At 44.1% G+C, this 27,199-nt stretch overlaps 1 protein-coding gene across 4 annotated transcripts; it reads right to left on the bottom strand.

The window, feature by feature from the left end:
- On the bottom strand, window positions 1-25,179 carry NAB1 (NGFI-A binding protein 1). Of its 4 annotated transcripts, XM_050899830.1 has the most exons (9): window positions 24,988-25,179; window positions 18,618-19,451; window positions 12,781-12,914; window positions 11,708-11,759; window positions 5,957-6,067; window positions 5,699-5,701; window positions 3,470-3,611; window positions 2,100-2,249; window positions 1-963 (listed from the first exon to the last, which is right to left on the bottom strand). In XM_050899830.1, exons 2-9 carry the CDS (start codon window positions 19,434-19,436, stop codon window positions 872-874), a joined length of 1,503 nt encoding a protein of 500 aa, XP_050755787.1. In that variant the 5' UTR covers window positions 19,437-19,451; window positions 24,988-25,179; the 3' UTR covers window positions 1-871. The 4 variants fall into 4 exon arrangements, with proteins under 4 accessions (XP_050755787.1, XP_050755784.1, XP_050755785.1 ...); XM_050899827.1 differs by lacking the exon at window positions 5,699-5,701; XM_050899828.1 differs by lacking the exons at window positions 5,699-5,701; window positions 24,988-25,179 and adding an exon at window positions 24,223-24,260.
- Between the last annotated feature and the right edge of the window lie 2,020 nt (window positions 25,180-27,199).

Raw genomic sequence — 27,199 nt, 5'->3', positions numbered from 1 at the left:
AGAGAAGTCCAAAAAGTTAAAATGGTCTGAATCACAATTTCTGCAGCCCTGTCCATGCTACTTGGTCTCTTGGGTTTCCTACCAAATGAGATTTTACTAATTGTACAGTATATCAAACCACAGTTTTTCCTAACGAAATGGGAGCCAATCATACGGACTCTTCCATATTCTAACTGGCATTTTCTACGCTCCTGAACTGTAGGTAGGTATTATGCTATAAGTGTGTTACACAAAGGCTGCTGAAACCATTGAAAGTGATGTAACGATAGTTAAGTGTCAAGTACGTCCGCTATAATACAGAATCAGGGTCTAGGTCTATCAAATGCTATATCCACATAACATTTTAAACCATGAAATATTTTAAGCATTTTCCTTTTTTCTACAAACATTGTTGCAAACTTGCTGTTAATTGTGTCACGAGGTTCGCATTCCTAATTCTCCAAGGATTTTTAATTCAAATGTTTAACAACGATATCTACGCTAGGTACACTTAAAGTAGACATTGAAATTTCAAGTAAAATGAACTGTAGCCACATCTACTGGACTCAATACACGTCCCGACATCTAGATTTACTTTGATAAGTTATACAAATACATAATACATTCTTAAATAATGAAGACCCACAATATTAATTTGTGTATCTTCCCACGTTATAAAACCACTTTTACAGGAATGTTTATCCACCTGTATTACTGTTTTAGTTTGCAGTGTCTCTTGCTTTCCTGTTTCCACAGACTACTGTACCAGTTCTTAGGCTTTGGCTATTGAAATCTCGTATTTGAATGAGGCAACACTGGTTATTAAGGCTGGTTTTTTTTCTCTTGTGAAGTTTCATTCTTTACTATGACACCATTTTCCATGGCAGAATGACTATCTTGTGTCTTCAGGTTCTGTTTTTATGACCTTCCTTTCTATGTTGTTAAAAGCCGAATGAGGAAAATCCTTTAAAATACCAAGGCCTTCTGCATTAAAAAAAGAAAGAAAAAAAAAAATGTTAAAAACACTGCTTGGAAACAAATATATTCAGTTCTTAATTCAAGAAAAAGGTCCATGAACCATATGGATACTAACGGTTGAAGTAATAAATTCTGCCTCCTCCTACTGGGCTTTAACCCAGCTGGGTTAGAACCACTGCAGTGACATTGCAGTGACGACAGAGTAATCACCACAGATTTACTTCAGTTCCCTCTGGGAGCAGGGCTTAGGGGAGATGCACTCTTCACTTCCATTTTGAAAGGGAACTGGTAAAAATCCCCAACTAGAAAGTTCACTAAGTGCATTATCACTGGGATTGGGACAAGCTGCAAAAAAGGCGAGCTAAGATTGCAATATACCAAAGCGGAAGATGCAAGATTCTGCCCAGTCTTCAAAACAACTACTTTTGCATCTTGTCTTTCAAGTAACCTCTTTCCCATTGCATCTTCCAAACGCAGGTGGGATTTTATTATTATTCCTCCAGTTGCGAGATTCTCAAGAATTCCTGGCTTTATCTCAGTGTACTGAGTATTGACCTGAAACCACCCATATAGATTTCACACAGGATTCTTGCTGTCTTCTATCAAACTTAGAATGAGTTTCTCCCAATGCCGGACGTAAATGACAAGATTGCCAGTGAGCAGAAGTCAGTGAATGGGAAACCCAGTTCAAAAGACTTACTGCATGATTTGATTCACAGTACAGAAACAGCGCTAGGTCCTTATAAACCAGAATAAAAAGTCTTTTTATAAAAAAAGTCTGATTCCTTTATACAGAGTGAAGCCATGTTATAATCAAACTGCATTACAATGACAGCAACGTAAGTATTTAACAGCAGTAGTTCAGGTCAATACTGCTCTCTAAGGACAGACACACCCCAAAACTTGTTTATCTGAACCCAGTTACTGCATCCTCTAAGCTTTTCCCAAATAATATTCTATCTGAGTCTAGATTAGCAAGTAACACTCCTCTTGAAGTTTTGTCCAAAGCCTTGATTAAAAGATTACACACAAAGCATGCCGGGCTGAGCTACTAGCTTCTTCACTCAGAGACGTCACGTATTAGTAAGTTCATCACAGGCTTTGTAAGAAATGGTGGGTAATTTACAAGGGACAGCACTAACCCGAGGACTGGGACTTCGCCTCACCACTGGGGTAAAGCCGGATCAAATCACTGCACAGAGGTTTTCCAACATGCTGCTCTCCATCAAGTGAAATGTGCTGCAACTGTCTACTTGGCAGATTTGACATTCGGAGATTCAGCGGTCTTTCACCTGGAAGTTGTTCACAGTGAAACACTGATGCATTAAAAGCAAAGCAATATTAAAAAACAGGCAGAGACATACTAATTCTATCAGCAAAAGTGCATCCTAAATTCCAGCTGTTCAGGGAAGACTTCTAGCAAAACAAGGCTTATGTAAATATGCTACTTTGCAGACTATTCCACAGGCACTGCTAGAAATGGACACTGAGCCATACAAAAAATTTTTTTTAAAAAAAATCTCTCATTCTGCTCAAAAAACCCTTTGAGATCCTAAAAATTCCCGCTCCCACTGCACAATCCCTTTGAGATCCTAAAAATTTCTGCTCCCACTGCACAATGGATAAATGGTATAAAGCAGCTTGCACTATCAAGAAGAGCTGGATCCACACACCTAATTCTTCCTGTGTACTTGTGTACCGCATTGCTTGACCAATACACACAAATGAAAACCTATGTTTTAACACTTACTTACATTGATTCCCTTAGTTTCTCCCTCTACTACTTCTCTTCCCCGCCCCCCCCCCCCCCCCCCAACAAACTAGCTCTTAAAAAACAGATACAAGAACTTCTGGTTGTATTTCTTGTGTTTGTAACATTTTGTCTCATTTCACAACAATAAAAAAAGAAATCCAAACAGAAAGCGCTCAAGCAAAACAAACACTCCTAAAATTAATTCAAGCTAAGGAATAGCCAGTTGGTAAATCAAAGAGATAACCACGAAACTGTAAGCTTTTTGAAGAATAACAAGCTACTAAGAACATCACTAGAATCTGCGTAGTTCTAAGTAATTTACATAGCCAGCTCCTCAGGTTTTGTTCCTAGACTGCACAAACAGGTAAACAAAAAGGGGTACCACCTACATTATCTGCTTTACTTTCAATTTCCACAAAGCAAGAACACAAATGAAATGCAACATTCTGCTCTATTTTCAAAACTTAGGATAAAGCTAGAGCTAAGTTCTGCCCTCAATAATAGCAGTGTACCCTACCTTCTTCCCTCCCCACGTTATCCATAGGGAAAGCAGTTTGCCCAGATACATTAGAGTAACAGAGCAGAGTCTGGCTCTACATCTGATTGCATTATTTAGACGGTAAGCACTTCAGAGCAGAGATCTTGTCTTGCCCATTCAGTGCTCAGTGTTCTATACTAGATAAATAACACCACTGACAAAGGTTGCATAATATCAAATGTATTTGCTGGCAGCAACACCATGCCTGGAAGCTACCATACCTTGTCCATCAGCATTATCTAATGACATGCCATTGGGGCTGTGCTCTTCGGAGTTTTGTCTGTAACACCCTGTGGAAAGACGCCTCTCTAATGCAGCCTGGTTGCAAAGAAACTCCATCTGTTTTGCCATCACCTTTTCCGACTGCAAATAAAGCAAAAAAAATTTCTCTCTATATACATACATATAGCAAGTCAAAACACAGGGAAAAAAACAATATCAGATGATAAGACTAACAGCCTCGATATAGGTTTTTGTTGACTCATATGTACAGATGTGTGCTTTACAGTTTCTTCAAAACTATCAAGCAAACAAAATATTTTTGCACCCATAAAGATTTTCATACTATACATCTGAGTCACTCAAGAATACTTAAAATGCAAGCTGCTGTAGTTCATCTACACAGAAATGCAACGTTAAATTCTGTTCTTCGAAAACACACCAAAATCACTTTCTGCACTTTAGGACTGCAGGTTACTTGAAGAGAATCTCAAGAAAAGCAAAAAAACAATGTCTTAATTATCCAGTTAGCTCTGTTCAAATATATGTCTTCACAAAGTATTCCAAAAAGTATTCCAAGAGTAATGGCAACATCTGCTAAAAACTTATGCCAAGATTTCACCAGACATCTTGGAATCTTTATTTTAGGAAACAGCACTACACAAGCTTAAAAATCTGCCATTCTGAAAGTGTAGGATGACAGTATGTTTGTGGGGGATAAAGGTGTGAAATGTCTGTCTAGAAGAAGAACAAGACCTATACACCTCTAGAGAGTGAAACTAAACAATGCAGTGCAACGTGGGAGGAAATGGCGTCTGAATGTTTGTCATTTACTTTAATGCCAAGAGAATTCTAACTTTCAATATAATCTTGTTCTTGAGAATGTAAATAAGCATCTTGCAAAGATAAAAGAAAATCACAAGTCAAGAAAGTTGATTTAGAAGAGCCACAATGAACATAAGAACAGAAAGTGTACAAACTTAACGTCTACGATTGATAGGAAAAAAATCATTTATCTTTCAGGTAATGCCATAATTGTTTCAACTAGTACAGAGGCCTATTAATTGCAGAGCACTTAACTTTTGGGAGATTATGAAAGCCCTGACTTCCCACGAAAGTCTGCTTACTCAGCATAGTTCAACAATTTACAAATACAATGACAGCATAACAGACCAGCAAAATCTGAGCTTCTCCAGCACAGTGATGACCCTGACAGCAGGGTAATGACATGACTGGTATTTACTTACTCTGGCTTAGAGCTCATCAGGTTCTGCAGAAGAGCACGGATAGCTCAAGCTTGGTCTTGGAAGGTAGGTAAAAAAAGAAACTATTTTCAAATAGTTTACTTTCAAGTGTGCTTTAACTTTGCTATTCTGTCACTCCTGTTACAACTTTTGAACTGTAAAATAATTTTTAAAAAGAATAAAACATTTCTCACTCATGCCATCTTTGTTGTTTAACTGGGACAAAACCAGAATTTTAAACTGCAATGATGCTTCCGATCACCACAGAAAAACCTGTAGAGTTGCAAATACATTTAAGCTTAAAATACATCTCTAGTCCATTGTTATGTAGCAGTGACCAATGAAAACTTTAAAGCATATACAAGATGAAAATAAGCTTGCAAAAATCAAGTTCATTTAATCATTATGTGACATCAGAACATGTAGCATAATTGCTTTTTGATGTATCACAATGAACAGATTTGTATGACTGTACACTACTTTGCAATAGAAGGCAGCAAAAGACAGGGTAACACATCTAGTCTCAGAAAACAGGAGTGTAACTCCTAAATGTAATCTTACGTGAAAATTCGGTGATTACATTTGCCCAAATCAGCTATACAAAATAAATTTGTTGCAACTTAGCATGAAATCCCTCCTTGGCAACAACTGGCAGTAGGAGATGCGTATTTTGCCTCAAGGCTGGGATACACTACAGAAAAGACAAAGAAAGAATCGGAAACCTGTCTTCATTTATAAAAAGCTTTCTGGATACTCGAAAACACTGCACTTCCACCAGGCTAGATGTTATTTAGAAAGGCAATTTATCCTCTCGGATCCAGAAGTTCACTATTTCCTAAATATACTAGCCTTTCTTCTTACAAGAAATGTCAAAACTGAGGACTCCAAGATCGCCTACTCTATTCCTCTAGACTCAGTAACTTGAACTTTCCATTTATAGCTAATAACACAAGTAACACAGCACGTACTGTACCAATAGTACCCTACTTGCTCCCAACAGGCAATCACGTATTTTCAAGCCTACTACACTAGATCTTACCTCCTTGGAACTAACAAGGGTAAAGCTGTAGCACTGTGTCAGAACAGTTTCAGAAGGTAAACCCAAATTAAGAGTGATGCAATCACAGCTAAGCTAGGTAGCCTTTGAAAATCGACAGTAATTACTTTAGTCATCAAAACAATACATCAAAATCAATGTAAAAAGACATGGCCTGTATTATTCACAGTGTAGTCTGGTTGGTTTACCTGGGAATTAAGAGCTGTTGAGTCTTCATTCTTTCCTTTAGCCAAAGCAAGTGGCATTTTGTCTTGCTGATAGAGCGTCTGGACTGTGTCCTGGAAATCAGGATAACCATCCTATTGAGCATAAGAAAAAACCAAACACCAAGAGGGACATATTATTGTTTTTTCTTCACCCTCTCTGTATACTCAAAAGGAAAAAAAAAAACCCAACAACAACACATTCCTGAACTTTTGTGAAAATTCTGGACTGCAGTTTACATGTTCCTGCTATCCACTTCATTTAAGTTTGTGCACGGAACACCCTCAGCCCCTCTACAACAACTGTTATGTATCTAAAATGGCATACACAGACAGTCATATCTCATCTCTCACAGTTTCAGGTGAATCCAGGCTAGTGTTGTAACTGACATTAAACTAGTTTACATTCAGCCTTGCCAGGCAGATTTAGGCCCGTGGTTTCTGTCACTCGTTACTTACAGCAGCTTTACAGATTCTTAAGAAGTCAAGTTTACAGGTAGTCGAGAATAAGGCACAGCAGCTGGACATACTAACCTTGAGAAACTGAGCAAAGCCTCCTGAAATTCAACGTATTTCACACAGAACCTATACTGGTATCACAAAATGAGATACCACCATTTTAAAAGTAGGGTAGCAAAGACTTTATACACTATGGGAAATCATGATTCAATAACTCTTTCAGTCTCAAATGCTTATGACATGCAAATCTCTTTTGCAGCTTGCATATGTACCAATAAAGCAAATAAAGTTCCTGTGAAAGCCTGCCAGACTCCATTAAAATAAATTAATCATCGAAGCTAAGGTTCAAGATGAGAAATTGATGCTGCTCGGCATTATAAAAGGAAAGCTCATGTAAAATAGAGGAACATCCAGAAATGTTTACAAAAGCACAGTATAGGTGACTCTTAAAATGTAAGAGGAAGCTAGAGATTTTAAGACAGACCCAAACCAGAAAAGTGACATTCTGTCCCTGAGGATTCGTAGACCCAGGTATCAAAAGTACGTCAAATTAGGTATATTTTCCCTGTGGATTCTAGAGGCACATGCATGTAAATAATAACATTTTTGACAATAGCTGGACAAATGGGTTACAGCCCAAGAACAAGAAAAGCCATCTTTCAAAAAAACCACAGGGGAAGGACTGCAAGGTCCATGCTGTTGGCAGGCTGCCCACTGACCTGCAGAGCAGTGGTCAGACCCACATCAGGTGGCCAGACCCTCAGTGCAACATAATGCCAATAAAGCTATTCCTTATTCTCAGGGAAAAAAAAAAAAATTATCTGTCTGAACACTGCATATTGCTTTTATCCACCCAACATACTCCCTCAGGGAAAAAATAAACATGATAGGTATGCAAAATTTCATAACCAGGTAAACTGCCATAAAACCTCATCCTCTAGAAACAAAGGCTTTGCAGCACATTTCCATTAGCACTGACCATTTTCATAGTTAGACCTGAATTTGTTTGGGAGAGGAGAACGATTATGTGTAGGAAGATGAGAAACTGAATACACAAAACCCTATCACCCAGGATCCTATTTTTGCAACAAAAGAGGTAACGCGGCTCTTTATAACGTATCTGTGATCACTTGCCAACGCAAAACCAAAAGCTGTTTCCTAAAAGTGGCGCTGGATGCCCATTGCTGCCTGTTGCCGTGACTGTCACCCGTCAGTCACGCAGATAACTCTCGGATGATGATGCAGTTCTGCATCACCTTCCCGGAGCCCTTCCCCACCGCTGGCTGTTCTCCTCCCCACTGTCCCGTCAGTGAAGGCTAACCAGGAGCAGGCTGGGCCAGGCGACGACCTGCTCTGCACCACGTTTGCCTGGAGGTTCCTTTTCCCTCTGTGGTCAGGAGGGCCTGCTGCATGCAGTGCAGCATTTTTGTTTTGCCATGCTGCTGCTCAGTTGTTTTTCAAGCGGCTTCGTGCAGCAGATGTTCTCAGTCCCACATGTGCTTTTTTGCTCCCTCTAATGACATTTTTCCTATGCAAACAGTAGCTTCTACTGCTTTTGCTGTTTTTGTGAAAAACACAAATCCCACACTTCGACTGGTTTTCTTTTCAATCTTCTCAGCAATGGTGGAGGTGGGCCTTTTCTCTCCTCTCCCTCCACCCATACCGGCACCAAGGGAAGACGCTTCCTCACAGCCTCCGCTCAGGTCTTCCTGCCTGTGCCCCCTAACTCCCACTGAGCTTTGTGAAATTAGCTTTTGCAAGCTCTCCCCACCCCTCTCATTCAGCTGAACGGAGACACTGACGCACAGAACAATTCCTTTATACCACAGACAGCAAGAATATTTTTAAAACTCTCTTTCTTTGCTCTCTTGGCTGTTCGCACTGACTCTGAAGGGAAACCTCGTCAACCCCAACGCAAAGCAGCAGCAGCAGCGATGAGCAGCCTCTCCCTCCATGACTTCTGCGTGATATACCTGTGACTTGTTTTGCTTTCTGAGCTGGTGCCACAACAGCTCATCGCTTTGAGCGGTGCTGGTACTGAGTCACGGAAGATGACAAAATAAGGGGTGCCCCCGCCCCGCAACACCTAGGCAGGAGAGATCATTGCTCTGCAGGAGGATGCACCGTTTCCATCCCTATTCGCCTCTCCTGCTCTTTGTCCAGAGCAGATTTAGGAACTACAACCCCTTTTTTATAATCTGCTTCCAAATCCCAATTCACTCCATTCCCTTTTTCACTCCCTCCACACCTTTAGTCTGTCATTTGCCTGGAATTTTTTCCCTTCTCCTCTCTACACTTCACTCCCACAGCTCACCCACCCACTCTACGAATAAGAGGGGGAGAGCTGGCAGGGGAAGAGAAAGGCTTTTACAGGTAATTTGATGTAATTCACAGCATATTGTTTCTTTGTAATGCTTGTGTGAGTTTCATATTCATGAAGAGGATAAATTTACAATGGTGGCTGTAACCCTGCAATGTTGCAGCTTGCACACACAGCTCTGCTAGCTCTGCTCAAGGATGACCTTCAGAGTCTCACGGGAGGTTTTTTTAAGTGTTATTATATTTCAGGAAATTAACTCATCTTTTTTTTAAGTAATCTTTTACACTATGCAAACTGGGTGTGAAGTCTTTCCAAATTCAAGCACTAGTATTTTAGACCACGCTTTGTGGAGACATTAATGACTAATGGGTAAAAGAATGGTGAATCAAAATACAGAGTTCAGCCTTAAAACAGAAAGGCAAAATGACCCTTACCAAAAAAAAAAAAGAAAAAAGAAAAAAGAAAAAGACAGAGCTAGTTACAACAACAAAATCACCCATGTTCAGATCCTCTGCATATTAGCATGATAATGAGCTAATAGAGCCACAATGAAGCATCACAACTTTAAAAGCAGCATAACAAATTCTTATCCAAAACAGAAGGCTAAATCTGCAGCATTTGCTACCATTTTCATTTTTACCTCCACCTTTCTAAAAAAACAAACCACCCCCCTGCCAAAATCCCCAAACGTACTATTAAAAAAAGGACCTTTTTTTTTTTCCAAAATGCAAGCCCCAAGAAGCCAAAACACCACATGTAAAAGTGATCTACTATGTAATACTGCATCTTTCATCTCCTTGAAGAAAAGCCCATGATTTACAGTGTACCTCAGAATTACAATGCACTGAAGTAATGGTTTACTCCTTAGAAGACTCCCAAACTTGTAAGGAAAAAGACATTTATGCTGATAACAACACTGGTCATTTCATAATTAATAATGCTATGCTATCAAATGAAAGATTATTTCATTTAGTTTAATTTTCCATTTCTTATTTTGGGAAAAAAGTCCTATTTCTGAAATAGCCATTTGTACAGTTAGGACATGAAATTTTCACAAGCATTTTAAAGTATGACTGGTAATTTTAGATAAAAAGAAAACCAAGTAAACATCCTTTCTCAGAATTACTGAACTAAAAAGTGTCTAGAGAAAGCAGACCTTCCAGACTCTTAAGATTTCACCATGCAGAAAATAAGAGAATGCACATCCCCTAAGGCTGTCCAAATTTCCTGCTCTCCAAAAAACCTAAAGTTTCAGCCTGGATTTTTCAGGATTTTAATTTTACTTTTTCTTTCAATGGAAAAAAGCACCTCCCTTGCAGTGTCTCATTTTAGATACTTGCTCATCATCAATTATTACTGAACAAAGGAAAAACTTCCTAATGCTGAAATCTAATAGTCAGTGAAATACTATTTCAAGCAGAGGAGCGGCAGCTCCCCACTAGCTCTTATAAATTAGGATGCAACTGGACAAAAGAAGGGAGACTCAAGCAACCATCCTGCAACATCTTGATCAAGGCAGATAATGCTGAAGGTGGATAAAATCATTTAATGCAGCTTTTCCCTGCTCTTTTTTTTGTGGATTGAAGAACAAGCATAGGTCAAAGCAAATCCTGACACATGTAAATGACATTACTGACCTTATCATCAAAGCTACCAGTAAATCCTCAATGCACATGTATATTTTGTATTATATAAACTCAAACTACAACTGTACACAGACTGATGGAACTTAATAAATAAATAATAAAAAAAATTAACTCCTCTATACCTATTCATAACTGCCTTTTCAAAACTAAACGCTCTCACCAGGGTTTGCCTCACAGGAAAAGCCTTTGTACAGGTAACAAAGCATCGCACCACTGAAAAAAATGAAAGCCTTACATTTGGTGCATCATTTACCACAGAAGGAGTTACATATGAGAAATGCATTCCAGAATACGCTGCAACTTTCCTCAACAGTTAAAGAATATATCGTGTATCTGTGTCACATACAAATCTAGCTCAGGCCTAGCTTGCATTCTAATGCACATTTAACCTACACCTTTTGGAGTAGACAGTACAATTAAAAAACCCACAACACTAAGGCTGAATTAGATACTTAACAGTGAAACAGTAATTTGTTTAAATAATAAACTAAAAAGGAAGATCTGCCATTCTTATGAGGTATACAGGTATACATACTTAGAATTTTTTTTTTTTTTTAAATTTAAAGTGACTTTTTAAAAGGCCTCAAATTTACTTTCCAGCAGCGGTAACTGAAGAAAAAGCTAAACTACATATATGTTGCTCCTGCACTCCTAACAAGAAATTCCCAGCACCTCCCTAAGCAACATCTTGTTCAGGTGTATACATTAGCCATGTATACATGTGCTTTTTACACAAAACTGATTACAAAAAACTGTAAATTAATATCTACAGGCACAACCATTTGTGTTGACATATATAGCTTTTAGTTAGCTTTTGACTTTTCAATATGACCAGTTTTATAATTTATAGCATAGTCAGAGATGGCTAGTATTCCGCCATCAATCCTTATCCAGAACTCTGGATTCTGGACATGATCAAAAGCGGACTCAAGTGAATTAAGCAAACCCCACCTCACACCGACGTAAAAGCTGGAGGCCTTATGGGAAGACATTTCCTATAGCCCTCAAGCTTATTCCAACACAGGAGGTCAGTCAGTCCCATTCCCCCCCTCCTACTCACTCAGAGTGCAAAACACTGAGAGTAACTTCATCATTAAGCAAATCCTACTCTTTACCCCTGCTCCTACAGGTTTCTCCATCAAGCATTTACACTTGCAGAGACAGTGGTGATGTTCGCACCCCCCCTCTCTCTCACGCCCATCAACTGTCTGTCAAATGTTTTTCTGACAAATTTCCTTAAGATAGGTCCCTTCAGAAGAAAAGTGAATTTTAGCGTGCATAGGTCAAAACACAGGAGTCACAATACTGTACCTCTATCTTGATCCTCTTTGGTGACAGCTCATCCCTTTCTCCACATTTAGATCTAGAAGAGAAGACACATACACTATCAGTAAACAGCACATTAACCTTTACCATCAGAAATAATAATGAAAACCAGAGTCAAGGAAAAAAAAAATAATCAGGCAAGAACAAATGAGATGCACAGAAAAAGCCTCCAATTCACTTGGACATGGCAGTAAATGTCACTCAAGTATAGAGGAATACAAGCGCCTTGTGTTGTTTTCAAAAGTGTCAAGAGACTCATGGACTCTTCTTCCGAACAGAAAGGAAAGCTACCTGAGCACAGAGAATTACAGAAATGCCTTTGGCATTGCTTACCCAGAATGGATGTATATTTACATTAATCACTATGGAAGAAAGGGGAGCAAAGGAAAACCATAAAAAGCTCCTGCAAGTGTAGGAAAATCTATTTTGAAAGGATATTGCATTACACATGAGGGAGTTAACATTTAAAAACAATATATAGAAAGTATCAAGACTTTCAATCATATTTATTAATTCTAAAGTTTTAATTGTATTTAAAAGCTGTTAGGCCTTTGTTACTGTTTCATAACAGCAGTTCATTTAACAGAACAGTAACAGCTAAAATCAGGACTCGGCTTCAGTTCCTTTAAAGCAAGTATGTAAGCCACTCCCTATGACCGTATCTTTTTCATTCCCTGGAAACTAACAAGCCAAATCTGTATACGGAAAAAAAATAATTGATACATTAAGCACCTTTGGCTACTCTGCCTATTTACATTAACCTTGAAATACACAAATGCCTCAAATACTTGAAATGCCAGCCTCTCAGATGCCTCTCAACACGTACCATCATCACAAAATTTGGAAAACTAGAGAGCAAATAAAAAGGTAATTCAAGACAGCTAAATCTTAGCAGTTTGAAAGCTTCATGACTTAAATAGGATTTTCCTACCCTCCTCAGAAGAGCACTTTGCTAGCTAAAGAGCAAGAAGAAAGCGTCTCTAGTGCTTCAAAAGAAATGCTATCAGACTGATTAGTTCCCTGAAAGTAAAGGTCCTTTGAGTTAATTAAAACCTTACTTGGTGGTCCTGTAAGTATACTTGTATGTAACTTCTCGAGAGATTTGCCGAGCTAGTGCGAAGAGTTCATCTCTCCTGGTCAACAACGCGTTATCTTTTACACACAGCTGAGCGGCTGCTTCATTAACTGTTAGCTAGAAATGAAACACAAAAACAGGGATTCATGATTCTGCATACTTTCACTCATTGTGCTTGTAAAAGTACCTGTTCTTCTGAAATAATAAAAAATTTCAATTGCAAGTAAAATTACCTATAATTGTATACTAAACCCTGGAGGGTTTCTTCAGTTTATTTATACCCTTACTAAGCCAGGTAAGCCTCTGGGAAGAGAAAAAGATATAAATGTAGTCGGTGCATTTAATGTCCTTAAGTAAAACGTTATTGTAAGACTCTCTCAATGTACGCTGCTTGTGCCTCATCCCAGCATTAATTAAATCTCAGTATAAAACAGTAGCTCTGAACGTTCACAGTGTTTGGCTCCCAAAGCCTGGTTTACAGGGAATACTATTTTTATAAACGCAATATGCTCAGGACTTGGGGTAAAAAAAAAAAAAAAACCCTGACAGTGTGGGTACAGATGGCTTTCCCTGGTGAATACAGCACAAATTCTGTAGAAGGTGATGGTTTAAGAAACGATTAAACTTTTTTTAGCTATGTTTCTCACCCTCGTGTTTGTGAAGACTATCTTCAGACATGAATCAAATGTAACTTGTTTCAAGGATGTTTTCCTGTGCCTGCCGGGACACATTTCTAGTGCCTCTGCTGCTGGCAATAGTTTCATAAGGGGGGGGGGGGGAGCCGGGGGGAGGGAGGGATAAAAAGCCTTAAGTTAAGGCTCAAAATGGTTTCGCAATGCTCTTCAGAAGCCTATAGGAAGTGGTGATACTGTCATGAATTATACCAGCTTAACAACACTGCTGTCTGAAAAGCCTATGGTCAACAGTATGGACAAACAACAAAATTGTTAACGCAACAAGAGACACTGAAACTGAGGTGCTGGAGAGGAGATTCCCTGCTCCTTCCACAGTAAGCAGGGGCTGAAGAGACATCTTCACTTCTTCCTCAGCTGAAGAACAGCCAGCACTTGTAATAAGGCGTAACAGCAAGAGGCCAACAGAATACTACAGGTGTTTTTTCCAAAGTGCCCACAACTCTTCTACTCTTTATTTCTAGAAATTAACCTGCTTTGAATGGGCTTGGCTTCTCGCAAATGAGCACAGCTGCTTTCCTGCTATTGTCAACAGTATGTTCTGTATCTGTCTCAGGCTACTGAATATTACAAAGCAGCTAGGTTTTCCACAGCACAGCCAGCATATTCATGATGGATTGAGATGTGCCATCCCCAACCCTTGATCTGGCAGTGCAAAGAACAGCCGCAGTTCAGCACACAGGGTTATGTGGCTGAGGACGGGCAGGACCGCACACGTGTGACCTCAGACACCAAAAACACTGCTCGTACAAGAAGCGCTTTTCATGCAAGCGGACAGAAGGTGGATCTGAGGACAGACCAGCAGGTCTGCAGTTAAATGGTGTCTCTTGGGAGAAGGCTAAGAAACTCGCTCCTTTACCGCACTATCTACCACACTGCAGAACATTACTTGTGAATTAAATCAGAGGCCAGCAACTCACCCGAAACACCGCACGCTCCATCCCTGAAGGATGGAAGCTGTCATAAGACGTGAACAACACACAACCAAGCTGTCCTTCGCCACAGTGCTTGATGCCATCCAAATTAGAAAAAAATACGTTTTGCCTAATGTGACACTTGTTCTCCAGGGAGGTTGAACAAACAAGAACATGTATCAGAAGAGCTGAGATTCTCTCAGCGGCCTGTGCCCATGCAGTATTTCTAGTAAAACCTCACAAAGAACTGCTGTTCCTAATATTTCATAAGCATTTTCTCCTGTGTTTAGCATAAAAGCCTCTGATCCGAGTAGGGCATTTCCTGCGATACCTGAATGCTAATCAGAGTGCAAACATGTCTTTAACAGGCGAACTAGATATGTTGCCTGATCCTTTAGGCTCTGTACAGACAAAAAAAAAATCTCACAGAGATCAGATGTACAAGGGTGGGAAGTTTAAGTTTAATCTGTGAAACATCTCTAGGTTACTATGTTCCTACAGCACAATGTGCTAAAATAACAAACTATTATCCCTTAGACAGGAACAGTTGTTCTACGATGTCTATCTTTTCCAAAAAATCACAGGGGGAAAAAAAAAAAAGATACAAAAATAAAAGATTAATACAACACTGATGAAAAAAATTACCATCCAAAGCAGGCATTAATTTCTGTAACAGTGATAGCTATTACTTTGCCGAGGATGAATAATATGGCTAATGCTTACAAAGTAATTTGAGATGTTTTTTATCCCTCAATAAAGTGTTGAAAGGTTGCAAAGAGCTGAAATGACTGAAAATGCTTTGGGTAGTTGTAGGCAAATGCTGTTTATCCTAATATATGAGAAAAGCCAAATGTTTGTTTGTTTGTTTTTCCTGGTTTCTTCTTTCAGGTCACATCCAGACTTACTGAATTGAAGTGCATCATGGCTTCCTGCCTTTTCAGGAGGCATAATACTGCACATAGAAAGTGTTGCATGCCTAAAAATAAAGATTCTGTTTGCTGGAAGCCGTAATGATATGGAGCAGCACATAACCATACAGGCTCTACGGAGAGGGATGGGTATATTCCCATCTGATGGGGTTCATAGATTCCCCCACTAAAATACACATAATTAAATACCAAGCTCTACTGTTTTGGTGAGTCAGCAAAAGAAAAGAAAGAGACCGAGCTAGACAAAATTTATTACTTGCCTTTCTTATTCCTGTTTCTCACATTATTAAACAGGATTTTTTTTTTTGCTTTTATAGGTACCTAGACAAGCACTGAAATATTAACACGCAAATTACAAATCTGACTCAAACACGCATGGGTCACCAAGTTCAAGGGCATGCCTTGTACTCATCCCTCCTGCAGTCCAACTTTAAACATAAAGTGCTCTCCGTGCTTGAAAAGCTGTGTAATACCGAGACAATGGGATGGATTAAGGACAGTATGTTTATTAGTTTTGGAATGTCTTTGAAAGATTCTGCATCGGATTTTATGCTAGATCAGTGCCTTATGCAGATAATCCTACCAATAGCACACACTTCCAAACCAGCTCAGTGTCTACAGCTCTCACTGGCCTCTAATGGCTGCTCAAGCCCTCTGAGACACTCCAGTGTTCACACTGAAACAAAGAATATTCTCACTAATTCACCACTAATAATTCCATCAAGTTTGATTTTGATTTGCATGCAACTCCACTCTGCTTGAGGAGCCAGAGATATCCTGATCTTTACATTAAGAAGCTAACCACTATTTAAGCTTTTTAAATTCATAGTGAAGTTTATTCAGCTGTTCGTTGCCAGCTGCAAGCAGAAACCTTGAACTGTGAGGCAGAATGACAGCCTTGGAATGTATTAACACGTGCAGAAACACAGTCTCTGGATGAGCACAAACTTACCTCCCTGGCTGTTTAAGGTCCTTCCTTCTGACCAGCAAATTGTTTAAGCCATCAAAAACAAAAATCCATTGAAGTTGAGTTTACAAAAGGCAAACTCTGGTTTAGCAGATTTTAAACAAAAAAATGGTCTCATTGCTACTACTTGTATATTTTCTGCTTTAAAATGGAAATGGAGAGAAAACTGTTCAAGACAAAACTTTGTGAAATCCGGCCTCTTTAAGCAAACAGTAAACCAATTACGAGCAAATTCTTCTTGCTTGCATGTGTGCAGTTCCCATCAAGTTCAGTGAGGCCCCACATGCGTAAGTGAGGCATAAGTCAACCACATACTCCTTTGATCTTGTGCCCTTAATCATAATAGCGATAGAAATATTTCCAAAAGCCAAACCATGCTCTCATTCCATTTTTAAACATGGTTTTATAATGATGTAGTAAAGATCTGTAGTTCAGTACTAAAAAAAATTAACAAGGCAGAGCAGTCGTCCTTTCTGCCGGTTCTTTGCTACCCTCAAACTACCTTTGCTCCTTCAAACTACCACCCCACTATTCACTCCTCCAGCTTCATAGAGCCACTCCTGAGCCTACCACACGCCTGACACAAAAGCTGCCCCCGGCACCCACCTCCCATTACACTGCTGGATGCCAGGAAATTATCCTATGAGAAGTCTGCCCAGATTTCAGAGTATTTTCTGCAGCTGCTATCCCAGAGAGAGACTTGCAAAAGCACACAGCTGTACACGTTGTACACCTTGACTGCCTCCATCCTCAGGTGGGGAGAACCTCCTTTCTCCGAATCCTGACTCTGAAGCAACATACACAGGGTATCTACACAATCCTTTCAAATCCTGCCTCTATCTCATATGCAACTTGTTCTGTTACGGGAGAGACTTCCGCAAGGCCAGGGGAGTAAGACGAGATCTGTTCTTGCACACTGGATGAATTCATAGATTGAAAGTGTTCAACATAAAGCCACAAAGCATGCAAGTGAAAGTTGCACAACTAAAACTGTGTGGTAGAAAAGCAGCTGACTATTGACAAGTTCCCTTGGAAGCTTCTCCCCAGTCTGTAGTAAAAGCCCTTGTGAAGTCACTGCTGGTGTTGTGCAGTTGCCTTATAAATGTAAATAAATAAAGAAAAACGTAAAGAAATATGTCTTGTTTCCTCCTGCCCTTCTACTCAGAAGCATAGAGAGAACCTAGTCTTATGCTATGGATCACACACCTACAAAACTACTTCTTTAAGCAAAAAAAGGCTAAAGCCAGTACAGTTTTTTTGGCACTGCTGTAATATAAACATTGCCTTTCCTTTTGGGAGCTAAGCCTTACATGCCAAATTTTAAATCCAACTGAAATTTTGCAATCACTTTTAACTGTGAAAATGCTGATGCAGCATTCGTATCAACAGCGTTTTGGCACCGCTTTGAATTAATGTTTGTTCTCCTCTTGTACTGTACTTTGGCACTAGGGAACTATTCCCCACACAGACACTCCTATTGCGTTACAACGTATGCAGTATGAGCCTCAAGAACGCCAGAAGAGAAGCAAAGGAGGCCTGCATGGACTTTTAAGGACAAGAGGGAACAGATGCTACGCAGGTATTAAAGGACAAACCTTCAAATTACAGCCACCATCAATACAGGAGACGGTCCTTTCCCTTCCTCCTCACATAGTCTGCACTTCACTTGACTGGCTTAAGACCACTGTGCCTCAAAAACCCCACAGGTTGTATAATTAAGCTTCATCTCAATTCAGACACAAAAAATCCCACCCCACCAGGTTTAGGGACCTCATCAGCAGAATCCTTTTTACCTCGATGGCACAAGCTACAGAGCAGGATCTCGAGGTGAGGGAAGACAGCAGAGGGTGGTAACCAAGCCAGGTGATCCTGTTACCAGACACAAGCGATTTTAGTTACTAATCTTCCAAACAACCAGTCTACTCTCAAAGCTGCAAGGGAATATGGAGACGGGACTGCTCTAAAAACGTGCCAAATGCTTAAAATCCCAAGGGCCACGCTCGATGCAACACTGGTTTGCTATTTCCGTGCCAAACTGTTTAAACTCTCTGTCTGACAGGCCGCACCAGTGACCGAGCAGTCTGATGACACCAAGCTGAAGTCATCAGCGCACGCATGCACACACCCATCCAAGAACGGGCACTTCTACTGCACCTGAGATTTCTATCCCAGGGCAGGGCTGCCTACGGCTCCTGTAAGACACACAACTCTCGTCACCTGTTGAGAAGTGCCCATACAAAAAGCGTACCCTGTGAACAGCATCTCATAAAAGCTGTAGGAATGGGGGAGGAAGCCCACTGTCGCTCAAGGTATTTTACCTCGTGGAGCGTGAGATGCTTGCCATCCTTTCTTTTCGAGTCAAATCTGCCATATATTGCACTGTACTTCCTGATCTCCTCCTCTTTGTGAGGGTCCTCGTCACTCATCTCAAAGATGTGACCAATCATCTTTGCCAGTTTCTTATTTGTTTTCAGTAACTCCTTGACTTCATTCGAGTCACTTTTGGGCAGGGAGGGAACCATACGTTCTACGCATTCAGCAACAGACAGAGCAGCAGCGGCATCCAGGGTCTCACTGCTTTCCTTTGGTGAAGCTGGAGAGCCAAGGTCAGCTGGGGAAAGACTATGTTCGCTCTCTGTGGTGTGGTGTCCTTGCCAGAGTCTCGGTTCACTGCCACTCTGCAGCGATAAGTTCCCCACCACATCGGATTTGCTCGCGCCTACGCTCTGCACACATGTCGTGGCAGCACATTTTGGAATCTTCAAGTGAGGCTCTCTGGTGCTGCTGTTCCTTTCATAACTGCTGCAGGATATCCCCAGCCACGCAGGAGACCCTTCCGGCAGCTTATATATTGGAATGCTGCTGACCGGTAAGGAGGTGAGAGGCTGGTTAAAAAGACCAGGGTTTGTGACCCAGTCCCTCAAAGCCTTCTGCAGCCTTCGGACATGAAGCGGCTTGCTAGCCATGCCTACGAGAGCCATTATCTCCAAAAACTCCTCTTCACCTGCTTCACAGAGCTGCTGGACATCATCGCCACCCTGCTGAATGAAGGCATCGAAGTAGAATAAGAGATTTGCTTTTTGTAGTATTCGATACAGCTGCAATTCCCCAAGGGTTCTGGGTAGAGCTGACGCCATCACGGATGACAGAACCTGCAAACAGTAAAAACAGGGAGAAGATGAGCACCAGAACGCCGACGTCCAGATGCATCCCCCCCACCGCCCATCCTTCCGTAAAGCTGTCAACTCAGAGGACAGGATTTCTTTCTCTCATTATAAGAACACGCATGGAAACGAAAAAAGGGGCCAAAGCTCTATTTTTTGACTAGTTAACTTAATGAAAACATTTGTGAAAAAACAAATCAGCAGATAGTTGCAATGCACCTACAAAAAAGATGATTCAAACATGAAGCCAGCTTGTTTTCAGCATTCCCACTTCATGTTTGTTCCCAAGAATGTCATTCAATATTGCTCACTGCTTCTACTTGACTCTCTTTTATATCTTCAGATCAAAACGATCACAAAACACTCCAAAGAATTACTGAATACTTGATCCCCTGAAGGAAAAAAAAGTCATCAGTTTCGATTCTTCTTAATCCTCAAATCATTTCCCCCCATAGCAGTGTGGAGGACTGTAAAAGGAAAGCAAAGAAGAAAAGTGCTTCACAGAACCCCAGAGGATTAATGAAGCTGGATCAGTAAAAGGGTGTTTGAGAACAAAGTGTTTCTACAGTTTTCCCCATTTCACATAAGAAGGATCTAATGCCTCTGCTGATCTTAATTATGGCAGCAACATCTACAGACAAAGCAAAAATACGGATGGATTCCAACACATATAGTTTAAAAACATTATTTTGAATTCACCTGCCCGTTCCATTTCCTAACAGGCCTACATGTCATTGATACTTACGACATGAAATACCATTCAGCAATGCAGCAATTGCACTCTAAGGGCTCCCAACAGACAAACTGCAGCAGTATTCTACCCTTACAGCCGCAGAAAAAACATTTGCACAAGTTTCGACTTCATAAAAACCGTTATCCACAGTTATCCCGCAAATAATAAACTCTTCAGAGAATTCTAAGATCTCGCGCACACACCTCTTCACTCTACGATGGCTTTCACAACTACAAGCGGATAATTTCCAGTATTACTGTATTAAGCTAAACCACCAATCAATAAGGTCTAAAGCATGTAATTTATAGTTGGTTGGCAAAGTAAAAGAACTAAAACATGGAGCTGGTCTGCTAACATTACTCTGGCTCTACTATCACACTGCACTTTAAAAAAACACACAGTAGTAACCTAAAAATCAGCAGTTACAGAACGATTTGCACACACTGGGGGGAAGCTATTTTAATAACGTGCAACCCGCCTCCCCCCAAAACTCCGATGCAATATATGTATGCTTAGGGGCACTGGGAGACTGGTAATCAAAAGTAAAACTGAGGCAGAAATTATTTTTACAATATGCACTTTTGCATACTGTTTTTTTACAACATGCACTTTTTCTTCAGCGACTCAAAATAAACGTACAGATGTAACAAATACAACTCAACTTCTATTCAGGCGGCATCTGAAAGATCAGGCTTTTGCTACAAAACTTTGATTAAACTCTGCTAGAGAAAAATAAAATTAGGAGGCCAACAGAAACTTTACAAAAATCTATATGGCAGCAACAGGATACCTACAAACAATCTCTTCAAGAAGAGAGATGGAGCCCTGGACAAAACAAAAAAATACAAAAAAAACGAAAACCAAAACCACCAGCTGCACATTTCATTCTTGGTACGTTGGTATTTGCAAAACAGAATGGACAGCAATAGCTGTTTAGATCTGAGGAGCCACCTCAAGGAGCTGCTGGTGAGCTCAAGAGCTAATAAACCGCACAATTTGGAACTCAGGGTGAAACTGGAAACATTTAAGAGCTACATATTTTAGAAATACTGTTTAGCTTTTGAAAATAATAGTTAATTGCAGAAAAACAATTAAGTACTGTCTACACTCAAAGATGTAAGAGGCAACAAGGAAAATGAGGAAAATCACTTAAGGTAATCCTTTCAACAGTACATAATTCAGTATTTTAAAAATTGTCCTCACTTCACAGAATTTCTTAGAAAAATCCTCCCATTCCATACAAACTTGACAAGACAAACAAAACTAACAGCTTATGGTTTAGTGGCATTTCAGTAAACTGTTCCTACCCTCCCATTTCAAATGATGTTGACTTTCTACCATCAATGCCACAAATTAACTTATATAACTGTTGAAAGAATACCCATTTGCTCTGAAAGTCATTCATCTTAGCACAAAATCTACATAAACGGACTTTGTGCAGAGAGCTAAATTGTATCCTGGAAGGACAGTGGCAGTGAAATTACACACAGCCCAAGAGCTCCAGGCAAGGCATGGAGCTCATTTTTCCAGCCCACAGGCTGGAAGAGCAGCAACAGTCCACGAGCAGCCTTTACCTAGAGGCTTCTAATCAACAAATCTCCTCATGACAGATAAAACTGGATTAATATGTACTATGGAGGCGTCAGTAGCGAGTCCACAGTTCAGACTGCGTTGAGATTTGCATTTAAAGCAAGACTGAAATCCCTTTGTTTTGTACTTTAAAGACCAATTCTGTTCTCCAAATTTAGTACAGTAACTCCTGAGAGGGCCACGCAAATTTTCCATTTATGATTGCTACCGATTTCTGCAGAGAAGGCATTTTCAAACACTCCTCCTTTTGACCTCTTTTCTCCTCTGATTAAACTGAGTTCCTTCTGCACTCACCTCAACAACATCCCAAGTATTTCTAAACTTTTAGAAGGGGAAGGCTCCCTCCCCTTTCCGAGACAGCCTCACCACGCCACCAGCTACGCTGCTTTTCCAGACATTACCGGTCCACTCCACTGGTTTGGCTCAGCTCACAGCCTACAAAGCCAGGAAAGCAGGTGAGCTAGTCGACCCGGAGGAGTAAGACGAGGCTTAGGAAGAGGACAAGCAACAAACAAGGTTTGCTGAGGAAGCAGCGCAGCACTGCCTGAATCAGGAGAGACCGTTAACCCAAAGGACACACAGCACTGCTGTTGCTGCCAGGCTCTGCTTATCTATCTGGCTACGGTGAAGCCTTAGCACACCCACTCAAGTCTCAGCGCCACACATCTTTCGGGTGACCTTTAAGCTTCATCTAAGAGACCTAAAGTACCGCTTTCCACCACTGTTGTTCTCATTTCTTAGTGCAGCAAGGGCCGTGCTTTTGGGGCAAAGGGCGAGCACAAGAAGAGGTTATGCAACGAGGAGACACGGGGCGAGCTCACAGCCAGGAGACTTGTGTATGCTCCTCACTGGGAAGAGCACCTCGGGTAAGACCCTGGGGCACCGCGTGCGTTCCCCCTCTTCCGCAGCCTGCTCAGTAAGTCTTAGGCTTTCTAATCTGTGATCCCAAACAAACCTGGTTCAGGAGTAACAGCCTGGTAACGTCCTCCGGCAAACCCTAAGAAGCTAACCAGAATGATCTGCTGCCTCCGGAGCAAGCAAGTAGATCTTCTAAGGTATGGCCAACTGCAAACCCTTTTATGGCAAAAGGCGGGAACGCGAAGCTGGCATGGGAAGGTCTGCAGGAATAAATGAATGCAGCAATGGCAGTTGAGCTGCTACTTCTCCCCCTTCTTTGCTCGTTGTCCACACCAGTAAGGAGTGTGGGAACACACCGGGAAGAGCAGCTGTCTTTTACATTTTTCACGTATAGAACAAACACAGAAGCTACGAAATTCCCCCTAACAGACAAAGCTGTTCAAAATACACGCAAGCTTGCATACTGTTACAGCCATGGAAAAACCAGGAAATCACAAGTCAGATTTTCACTCAGCCTTTGCAACCCACAACCACACGTTCTCATCTTCCACATCACCTCATTCACATCCACAGCCTATCACCCCACACGCCATGCTCTCCTCTCCAAACACTGGATGTCACCTTAACTCTGACCACAAACATAACTCCTAGGAAAAAGGAAAACAAAAGCCACAGAGACACCACACAGCACTACTAAATATTTGTAAACAACCAGTGCAGGAATCACAACCTATTCCTGCAACCGGCTCCCTCTATCAAGACAACCGGCGATGGCAGCAGCCCAGCTCAACATCTTTAACCACGGGAAATCACCCGTTTCTTCCCGTTCCGCCTGGTCCGAGTTCAAAGCTGCACGTTTCCCGGAGGTGGCAGGAAGATACGCGCCTGCAGTAAGCAGGCGGTGGACGTGGGTGAAGTATTGGGAGAAGGAAAACTCGGGAGTTGTGGGATGTAAGCACGGGGCAAGGACTTCACTAGCAGTTTTCCTGCTTTTTTAAGGCTGCACTAGAAGTAAAAGCAATTGAGCAACCCTAACTGATTTTTAGAGATTCTTATTTCAGGTGAATTATATTTGAGCTGTCACCAATTAAATTAGGAATACACACAAGGAGAAAGTGTGAAACATCACATTCCTGTATTTTAGGCAAAAGTTATTACTTCATAATATCTCTTGATCACTTTGGGCGTTTTGAAAAGTCTCTGAAGAGAAACCGGATTTGGATTTGAGAGCTGGCTGCTTTGCATATTCATTACATTTTTGCAGCATTTCCAAAGGACTTTTAGCAGAAGAAAATTACATGTAGCTGCAGAAGCGAGACTTAGCAAATTAAATAGTCTTGTCTAGCTCTGAGATGTGCCAAAACACAACCTATTAAAAGTGAGTTTCACATTCGAATACAGATGCATATCTCGCCGCAACTAATAAGAAACTTGAAACGTGCAAAAAAAAAAAAAAAAAAGAAAAAATCGCATAAGAATTAAAAAAAAAACCAAACCCAAAGAGCCCAAATACTTCACGATTCCCACCCGCTCGGTGCGCGCGTCCCACCCGAGCCCGGCCCGGGGAGAGCTACCTACCGCCCCGGCATGCCAGCCGGCCCCCGGCCGCCGCCGGCCCCGGGTAGGCCACGGAAGGGAGCCGACGCGAAGAAAACCAACGCAGCAGGCACGGGGGGGGCTGCGGTCCCGACACCAAGTTCGCAGCCGCCGAGCCCGCCGACAGAAACAGCCCCGAGCCGGGGCCCGGCGCCCCTCAGGAGGCGGCGGCCGCCCGCGGGAAGCCTCCCCGGGGACCGCTTCTCCGTAAAGGCTACACCGAGGGGCGCGGGTGCCCCGGGCGGCGGACAGGCACGGCGGTCTCCCCGGCCCCGGGCCGGCCGGCGGCGCCCGGAGCCACCGGGCCCGGACAACCCGTCACGTCCCGCCAACGGCCGCGGGGCAGGAGGAAGGGGTGAACCACCGCGCGGGGGGGGGGGCGTGGGGAAGAGGCCGCGGAGGGGCACGGCACCACACTGCCTGGGGAAAGGGGGCGGCCGGTACCACAGCGCCTCCCCCCCCCCCGGTACCCCCGCGCAGGGCCGGCAGCCCGCCGCCGGGGCGCCGCCCCCGCCCGTCCCGTCCCGTCCGTCCCGCCCCGCCGCCCCCGCCCCGCGGCAGCAGAGACGGCAGGGACGTTTCTGTACTTTCCGCCCACTCCCCCGTCCCCGTCCCCCCCCCGCGCCGGATTTCTCCGGGAATCACCCACGCACGACCCGCCCGCTCCTTCCGGCCGTCCCCCGCGGGGCCGGGACCGGGCTGCCCCAGCTCCGCGGCCCCGCGCCCCCCCGTCCGTCCCGCACGTACTCTGCAATAGGCTGCCGCCGCCGCCGGCTGCCCGGGGCTTCCCTCGATGCCGTCCCGGGGCCGCAGACTCAGCCCCGCCGAAGTTCCTGCCAGCGCCCCCCCCGCCTGCGCGCCGCCGGCCCAGGCTCCTCCTTTCCCATCGACGGGGCGGGTGGGCGAGCCGGTCCCCGCCACCGCCTCGCTGCCGCCGGGGGGGCGCGCGGCCGCCCCGCCGCCCCGCGCAGCTCGCCTCGTCGCGGCCGCGCCTGCCGTGCGCGGAGGCCGAGCGGGCGGGCGGGCGGCGGGAGGGAGCGGCCTGCGGCGCCCCCGCCCCCCCCCGGGCCCCGGCCCCGCCGCCGGCCCCCGCCCCGCACACACGCCGCCCCCTCCCGCGCGGTCACATGGGGAGATCCCGCGCGCGCTCCGCCGCCCGCCCACGCGCGGCCGCCGCGTGACGCAGCGCCTGGCGGGGGCCGCCGCCGCCGCCGCGCGGGGGCGGGACCGGCACCGGCACCCGCCGCCCGGCAGCGCGCCCCGCCGCGGCCGAGCCGCTCCGCGACCCGGGACCCCCCCCCCCGCCGCCCCCGCCCAGACGAAGCGGGCGGCCCCGCTGGAAAACGCGGTTTCAAACTTTCCGCTCGCACGGGCGGGAGCTGCCGCCTCCCCCGGGGCTGCTGCTGCTCCGGGGGGCGTGCGGAGGCGCGTCCCGGGCGGGGGCAGGCGCACGGCCGAACCCCGTCCGCGGCTCCTGCCGGTGCTCCTGCCGGTCCGTGATACCCCGGCGGGGCGGGGCGGGGCGGGGCGGGGCGGGGCGGCCCAGTGTGGCCGGGGACGGAGAACCAAAGGGCTGGACCCCTGCCGCGTCTGGGCACAAGCCCGGCGCCGGGGGGGGGGTGACGGAGGTGGTAAGCGGGGACCCGGCGGTGGCAGAACTGGAACGCAAGCTGTATGGTGAACCCCACGCTTAATTAAAACAGTTCTGGCAAAACACGGACTCGATAAAATAACGATCAGGTAAAAGGCGGGCTACCGCTGCGGGCAGAAGCAGCGGGATGTCGCGCCCAGCGCTGCCCTCCCCGCGGGGCGCGGGGGTGCCCCGGCAACACCGCTGCACCCGGGCCGGGCTCCGCGGGGAGGGTGACGCCTTCCAGCCAGCTACCGCCCGGGCTGGATGCCCGGGGGGACCGGCCAGGAGGAAGACTCGCCGGCCTCAGTCACCCATCACCCAGGTTGCAGGACATCACCTCTCTGGGGTGAACAACACCTTCCTCCTCCTCCTCCTCCTGCTCCCTCTCCCCCCTGCCCCGCACACCCCAAACGCACCAGCCCTGGGAATCGGTCCAGTCGTTAATCAAGCGTGAGATGCGTGGGGAAGGGAGGCTCCGCGGCCGTAGTTCGGCGTTACCAGCTAACGGTCTTGAACTGCCCCACGCCTGGAGAGCTGCCCACCCCTGCTCCCACAGCCCCTCCGAGCCCAGCCGCACGCCCGCTGCTTGGGAAGCGCCCCGCAGCAGGACGGACACCCTTCCGCCTGGTGAGGGGCGGCGGGTCCCTGAGGTGAGGGTACCCCGCAACCCGAGAGATGTGCTTGGGTAGTAGGGCAAGCGGCAGAACTCGAAACACCCAGCAGAAACAGAGTCCATCTTCCTTTTTGCCCGCCTTCCGTTCTTCTGGGGTGCAGCGGTGACACCAGCTAATGGCGACAGCGCGGGGCACTTCAGGCGGCGACGTCGAGAATCTCTGTCTACAGCTCCACGAGCTCGTCTCCATTAGCCGTCCACCGATTACCCGGTGGTAGGTTTTTCTTCTTTGTAAAAACTTGGCATACAACGCGTAACACAACGACGGGAGATCGCGTTCCTGCTCCTCACGGGAGTCTTGGTGAGGCTGGGGTCAAAACTTGGTCCCTTTTTTAAGATACTGGGGTTTCATTAGGATTTCTTATTTTAGGTTTTTAAGTCCGTGCAAAATACACATGTACAAAAATCTGTACCAAATACCAAGTGTCAAATCAAGTGAGGAGAAATGATACCATGTATTTTTTTTAACTGATGGAGAGTTGATTAAAATATAAGGTTTTAATAGTGTAAATCATATTTAAGTCAGATAACAATAGAAAAAGGATGAAACGGGGGGGGAATCAGAGAGTGAGGCAAAAAAGCCTCAATAAAATACGCTTGTCTCGTAGGCAACGTCCGACTCTTCCCGTAGCCGGGAATACCTGTCGCGCAGG

Source organism: Gymnogyps californianus, chromosome 7 (assembly GCF_018139145.2).
Source record: "Gymnogyps californianus isolate 813 chromosome 7, ASM1813914v2, whole genome shotgun sequence".
Classification (NCBI taxonomy): Eukaryota; Metazoa; Chordata; class Aves; order Accipitriformes; family Cathartidae; genus Gymnogyps; species Gymnogyps californianus.
The sequence above is the reverse complement of the archived record's forward strand: the minus strand, read 5'-3'. Positions and strand labels throughout refer to the sequence as shown.

Bases quoted from the DNA above. Each gene is read 5' to 3' on its own strand.
- NAB1 (XM_050899830.1), bottom strand. From the start codon at position 19,436: ATGGCGTCAGCTCTACCCAGAACCCTTGGGGAATTGCAGCTGTATCGA. The intron at 11,760-12,780 runs GTAAGGTTTTAA...CTTCTCTTCTAG, and splicing joins TATACTTACAGGACCACCAA to ATCTAAATGTGGAGAAAGGG. The intron at 2,250-3,469 runs GTATGGTAGCTT...AACAACTTCCAG, and splicing joins AGATAATGCTGATGGACAAG to GTGAAAGACCGCTGAATCTC.